This window comes from Oncorhynchus gorbuscha, linkage group LG13, assembly GCF_021184085.1.
Source record: "Oncorhynchus gorbuscha isolate QuinsamMale2020 ecotype Even-year linkage group LG13, OgorEven_v1.0, whole genome shotgun sequence".
Classification (NCBI taxonomy): domain Eukaryota; kingdom Metazoa; phylum Chordata; class Actinopteri; order Salmoniformes; family Salmonidae; genus Oncorhynchus; species Oncorhynchus gorbuscha.
The window spans coordinates 4,457,239-4,464,493 of record NC_060185.1 but is presented as its reverse complement, the minus strand read 5'-3'; the positions used below and the strand labels follow the sequence as shown (position 1 = coordinate 4,464,493).

The window sequence follows — 7,255 nt, the reverse complement described above, 5'->3', positions numbered from 1 at the left end:
TCTCCATAGTGTGTACAGTCTGTCTCCATAGTGTGTACAGTCCGTCTCCATAGTGTGTGTACAGGCTGTCTCCATAGTGTGTGTACAGTCTGTCTCCATAGTGTGTGTACAGTCTGTCTCCATAGTGTGTGTACAGTCTGTCTCCATAGTGTGTGTACAGTCTGTCTCCATAGTGTGTGTACAGTCTGTCTCCATAGTGTGTGTACAGGCTGTCTCCATAGTGTGTACAGTCTGTCTCCATAGTGTGTACAGTCTGTCTTCATAGTGTGTACAGTCTGTCTCCATAGTGTGTACAGTCCGTCTCCAAGTGTGTGTACAGTCTGTCTCCATAGTGTGTACATTCTGTCTCCATAGTGTGTACAGTCTGTCTCCATAGTGTGTACAGTCTGTCTCCATAGTGTGTACAGTCTGTCTCCATAGTGTGTGTACAGTCTGTCTCCATAGTGTGTGTACAGTCTGTCTCCATATTGTGTACGCTGTCCGTCAAGAAGTCGAAAAGAGTTTTCTATTTCCAGCATGTAATTATGTCAGGGATCAACACAGCCACGACCTCTGCAGACAGAATAACAGCAATGTAGCTGCATTTGGATTCGTTTTAAAGCTGTTTTCTAGAGAAGTTAATTTGGGTACATCCATAACAATGAGCTGATGACGTTAAAATTCACCCTGGTATAGTGTGCCATCTCGTCAACACTGTCCATTAGGACGAGATCACTTTGAATATTAAACACTAGGCTAGAAGCTAGAAACAAGATTGTTGCTAGTAAAACAACCGAATGAAAAGAATAGCAGTTGCTGAAAACAGCTGGTTAAACTAGTAACGGGGAAGGATTTGACCAGCCGTGCTTCTACACCTGCATTGCTTGCTGTTTGGGGTTTTAGGCTGGGTTTCTGTACAGCACTTTGAGATATCAGCTGATGTACGAAGGGCTTTATAAATACATTAGATTTGATTTGATGGAGTGGAACTGGCCGACTGCGGAGCTGCATTATTTTCCAGAGAAAAGCCACGGGCTGATTATCCCTTTTTATACCATGACTAATAATCTAATAACACCAGATATATGTTCATCATTTGCCACTAGAAATGTGTTCCACCATTGAAGAAGGAAGCAAGTTTACTAGACCGCTACGGTATTTGCCGTGGTAACCAAACAGACTTCCTAGTTCATCTAACCAAACCATCCGTCCTAAGTTTGTTATTGTGCAAAATATAATAATTCAACCATGCCAATAATGTTTTCTTATTAGACTTTTGTTTTCAAAAGCAGCTCAAACACAGACCAAGTAACAATGCAACTATAAGCCTTTTAAATCTACTATGAAAATGTACCATGGTTTATTTCGATGTAGTTTTTGATTTAACAACAACCCCCATGCTTAATATATCCTCCAAACATCGGCTTCTCGGCCATTATCACTTTTATACACTTTTATACAACGGATTACCAACATATTCACACAATACTGGACATATTTCCATTAACTTTATTTAGATGAATTTATTCGTATTATTGCATCCTTCCACAAGATTATAGTCCTGAAACAAATATCGGGTTGCTTTGCTGTTCTGGCTGCGTTGTTTTAACGTGACTGTAAATGAACCGTAGTTGGCAAGCGACGGATAATAACGTAGTCAACCAGTATGGCAATATGGACCATTTCAAAACGAACGACTGGGTCCATAAATACAGAAACAAAAAAGACTTACCAACCGTGTCGTGTTTCTTGTAACCGAACTGATAGAAAGAAGGACCAGCCGGCTTCGGTAGCAACTCTAGATTTGTGTCGGGATTATATCTCGTGGAAGGATGAAGAAATGGTATAAATGAATTCATCATTATTTTAATATGTTGGTAACCCGTTGGCATGGCTGTGACGAAGTCGATGTTTGGAGGATATATTGGCACGGCTGTGACGAAGTCGATGTTTGGAGGATATATTGGCATGGCTGTGACGAAGTCGATGTTTGGAGGATATATTGGCACGGCTGTGACGAAGTCGATGTTTGGAGGATATATTGGCACGGCTGTGACGAAGTCGATGTTTGGAGGATATATTGGCACGGCTGTGACGAAGTCGATGTTTGGAGGATATATTGGCATGGCTGTGACGAAGTCGATGTTTGGAGGATATATTGGCATGGCTGTGACGAAGTCGATGTTTGGAGGATATATTGGCATGGCTGTGACGAAGTCGATGTTTGGAGGATATATTGGCATGGCTGTGACGAAGTCGATGTTTGGAGGATATATTGGCATGGCTGTGACGAAGTCTATGTTTGGAGGATATATTGGCATGGCTGTGACGAAGTCGATGTTTGGAGGATATATTGGCATGGCTGTGACGAAGTCGATGTTTGGAGGATATATTGGCATGGCTGTGACGAAGTCGATGTTTGGAGGATATATTGGCAAGGCTGTGACGAAGTCGATGTTTGGAGGATATATTGGCACGGCTGTGACGAAGTCGATGTTTGGAGGATATATTGGCACGGCTGTGACGAAGTCGATGTTTGGAGAATATATTGGCACGGCTGTGACGAAGTCGATGTTTGGAGGATATATTGGCACGGCTGTGACGAAGTCGATGTTTGGAGGATATATTGGCACAGCTGTGACGAAGTCGATGTTTGGAGGATATATTGGCATGGCTGTGACGAAGTCGATGTTTGGAGGATATATTGGCATGGCTGTGACGAAGTCGAGAGCCAGCAAACCGTGCCAATATATCCTCCAAACACCGCCTTCTCTGGCATTATCACTTAGAATGCCCTTAAAGCCAATCAGAAACGAGTATTCAACAATACCATGGTATAACTGGTTTTAATGTCCATTCTAGAATGCCCTTAAAGCCAATCAGAAACGAGTATTCAACAATACCATGGTATAACTGGTTGTAATGTCCATTCTAGAATGCCCTTAAAGCCAATCAGAAATGAATATTCAACAATGCTGTAGTATAAGTTTGTTTTTAATGTCAGAACAAAACCCTGATGATATTAACAGGTCACTGCGAGGAGAAAGACAGTGTGTGACCTAATAATGACTCTAAAAGCCTGTTTTAGTAGAACAAATGATGTCAACCAACTTGCCAATCAACTTGATCTGTAGTCCTTGATTTGTAGTCCTGTCGTGTTCTAATGGAATCGTGAATCCCGTGTGTTCATTTAATAGCCTGTCAATATTTACTGTGTCTGCTTCTACATGAATTAGCAAGACAACCACAGTGCACGGCAGATACCATGTCGCCAACTTTTTCAGTCCACAAATTGGATTGTCATCAAAGGGACTCATTATTCAGAGATAATGGGGATTTTCATGACCTTGTTGCTCCACCCCCTACATTAGGGATCACTAATTCACCGCCTTTCCAACAGACTATAGGTAACATGACAGCCGCTGTCACATAGCTCATACACTATATATGCAAAAGTATGGAAACGTCTGAGAGCAATAATGACTCAGCCACAAAATGGTAGGCCACACAAGCTCACAGAACGGGAACGCCAAGTGCTGGAGCGTGTAAAAAATGGTCCGTCCACGCTTGCAACTCTCACTACCGAGTTCCAAACTGCCTCTGGAAGCAACGTCAGCACAATAACTGTTTGTCGGGAGCTTCATGAAATGGGTTTCCGTGGCCGAGCAGCCGCTCACAAGCCTAAGATCACCATGTCCAATGCCCAGCGTCGTCTGGAGTGGTGTAAAGCTCACCGCCATTGGACCCTGGAGCAGAGGAAGCACATTCTCTGGAGTGATGAATCACTCTTCACCATCTGGCAGTCCGAAGGACTTATCTGGGTTTGGCGGATGCCAGGAGAACGCTATGTGCCCCAATGCATAGTGCCAACTGTAAAGTTTGGTGGAGGAGGAATAATGGTCTGGGGCTGTTTTTCATGGTTCGGGTTAGGCCCCTTAGTTCCAGTGAAGGGAAATCTTAACACTGCGGCATACAATGACATTCTAGACGATTCTGTGGTTCCAACTTTGTGGCAACAGTTTGGGGAAGGCCCTTTCCTGTTTCAGCATGACAATACCCCCATGCACAAAGCGAGGTCCATACAGACATAGTTTGTCGAGATTGGTGTGGAAGAACTTGACTAGCCTGCTCAGAGCCCTGACCTCAACCCCATCGAACACCTTTGGGATGAATTGGAACGCTGACTGCGAGCCAGGCCTAATCACCCCCAACATCAGTGTTCCCGACCTCACAAATGCTCTTGTGGCTGAATGGAAGCAAGGCACCGCAGCAATGTTCCATCATCTAGTGGAAAGCCTTCCCAGAAGAGTGGAGGCTGTTACAGCAGCAATGTTACTACATCTAGTGGAAAGCCTTCCCAGAAGAGTGGAGGCTGTTATAGCAGCAATGTTCCATCATCTAGTGGAAAGCCTTCCCAGAAGAGTGGAGGCTGTTATAGCAGCAATGTTCCAACATCTAGTGGAAAGCCTTCCCAGAAGAGTGGAGGCTGTTATAGCAGCAATGTTCCAACATCTAGTGGAAAGCCTTCCCAGAAGAGTGGAGGCTGTTATAGCAGCAATGTTCCAACATCTAGTGGAAAGCCTTCCCAGAAGAGTGGAGGCTGTTATTTCAGCAATGTTCCAACATCTAGTGGAAAACCTTCCCAGAAGAGTGGAGGCTGTTATAGCAGCAATGTTCCAACATCTAGTGGAAAACCTTCCCAGAAGAGTGGAGGCTGTTATAGCAGCAATGTTCCAACATCTAGTGGAAAGCCTTCCCAGAAGAGTGGAGGCTGTTATTAATGTTCCAACATCTAGTGGAAAGCCTTCCCAGAAGAGTCCTGTTAACATCTAGTGGAAAGCCTTCCCAGAAGAGTGGAGGCTGTTATAGCAGCAATGTTCCAACATCTAGTGGAAAGCCTTCCCAGAAGAGTGGAGGCTGTTATAGCAGCAATGTTCCAACATCTAGTGGAAAGCCTTCCCAGAAGAGTGGAGGCTGTTATAGCAGCAATGTTCCAACATCTAGTGGAAAGCCTTCCCAGAAGAGTGGAGGCTGTTATAGCAGCAATGTTCCAACATCTAGTGGAAAGCCTTCCCAGAAGAGTGGAGGCTGTTATAGCAGCAATGTTCCAACATCTAGTGGAAAGCCTTCCCAGAAGAGTGGAGGCTGTTATAGCAATAATGTTCCAACATCTAGTGGAAAGCCTTCCCAGAAGAGTGGAGTCTGTTATAGCAATAATGTTCCAACATCTAGTGGAAAGCCTTCCCAGAAGAGTGGAGGCTGTTGTAGCAGCAATGTTCCATCATCTAGTGGAAAGCCTTCCCAGAAGAGTGGAGGCTGTTATAGCAGCAATGTTCCAACATCTAGTGGAAAGCCTTCCCAGAAGAGTGGAGGCTGTTATAGCAGCAATGTTCCAACATCTAGTGGAAAGCCTTCCCAGAAGAGTGGAGGCTGTTATAGCAGCAATGTTCCAACATCTAGTCGAAAGCCTTCCCAGAAGAGTGGAGGCTGTTATAGCAGCAATGTTCCAACATCTAGTGGAAAGCCTTCCCAGAAGAGTGGAGGCTGTTATAGCAGCAATGTTCCAACATCTAGTGGAAAGCCTTCCCAGAAGAGTGGAGGCTGTTATAGCAATAATGTTCCAACATCTAGTGGAAAGCCTTCCCAGAAGAGTGGAGTCTGTTATAGCAATAATGTTCCAACATCTAGTGGAAAGCCTTCCCAGAAGAGTGGAGGCTGTTGTAACAGCAATGTTCCATCATCTAGTGGAAAGCCTTCCCAGAAGAGTGGAGGCTGTTATAGCAGCAATGTTCCAACATCTAGTGGAAAGCCTTCCCAGAAGAGTGGAGGCTGTTATAGCAGCAATGTTCCAACATCTAGTGGAAAGCCTTCCCAGAAGAGTGGAGGCTGTTATAGCAGCAATGTTCCAACATCTAGTCGAAAGCCTTCCCAGAAGAGTGGAGGCTGTTATAGCAGCAATGTTCCAACATCTAGTGGAAAGCCTTCCCAGAAGAGTGGAGGCTGTTATAGCAGCAAGGGGGGGACCAACTCCATATTAATGCCCCATGATTTTGTAATGAGATGTTTGACACGCAGGTGGTCGCTTTAGGTCAAGTAGTTTATATCCCTCTAGTGCTCCTCAATCTCAGTGAAATGTCTGACCATCACAGGCATATATTTAGAGAGATTGGAAACTCTTGTTGGAATCTGTGGACAGGCACGGTTTAAGTTTTTAAGTTCACAGGTATCAATTTTTTTCATATAAATGACAAATCGTCCCATCACTTTCAAGTTCAAATATGTTTGGTGTACCACAAGGATCAGTTCTGGGCCCTTTTATCTTTTATTATGGAACCACTTGGTTGCATAGCTCTAACCCTACCACTATCATCTTTCTCTCTCTATTTCTCTGTATTTCTCTCTCTTTCTCTCTCTTTCTGTAGGCCGTCATTGTAAATAAGAATTTGTTCTTAACTGACTTGCCGAGTTAAATAAAGGTTAAATTAATGTTCCATTTCTCTCATTCCTCCCTCATCCCCCACCAGTGATGGTAGTCCTGGCGTTTGTGATCTGTTGGCTACCCTATCATATCGGCCGTAGCCTGTTTGCCCAGGTGGATGACTACGAGGAGGCAAAACTGAGCCAGGACTTCAACATAGGCTCCATGGTCCTCTGTTACCTCAGCGCCTCCATCAACCCTGTCCTCTACAACCTCATGTCCAGGAAGTACCGCGCCGCCGCGCGCCGCCTCTTCCTGCTAAGACACGAGCCCCACCCCCGACGCTATGGTAACAACAACCATCGACCAACCGGACAGAGACAGCTGTCCCTCAGAGAAGAAACCACCACACTGGACGATACAATTATCGGAGTGTAGGAGGTTGGTAAGGACAGTGCCATGACCTCTAACCTCCCCAGTTTGGAAAGAAGTGTCTGGTGCAGGAGATGACATCCACTACAGTCACACTACAACACTATGTAGTAACCAGTACAGTCACACTACAACACTACCCAGTACAGTCACACTACAACACTATGTAGTACCCAGTACAGTCACACTACAACACTATGTAGTAACCAGTACAGTCACACTACAACACTATGTAGTAACCAGTACAGTCACACTACAACACTATGTAGTAACCAGTACAGTCACACTACAACACTATGTAGTAACCAGTACAGTCACACTACAACACTACCCAGTACAGTCACACTACAACACTATGTAGTACCCAGTACAGTCACACTACAACACTATGTAGTAACCAGTACAGTCACACTACAACACTACCCA

The 7,255-nt window shown here is 44.6% G+C and overlaps 1 protein-coding gene across 1 annotated transcript in view; it reads left to right on the top strand.

Moving 5' to 3' along the window:
- mlnr (motilin receptor) overlaps window positions 1–6,863 on the top strand; it is an 8,943-nt gene extending 2,080 nt beyond the window's left edge. Inside the window, exon 3 of the mRNA XM_046296511.1 lies at window positions 6,504–6,863. Coding sequence (XP_046152467.1) covers window positions 6,504–6,835 — 332 coding nt within the window. The 3' untranslated portion in view covers window positions 6,836–6,863. The remainder of the gene's footprint in view (window positions 1–6,503) is intronic.
- Window positions 6,864–7,255: the final 392 nt, after the last annotated feature.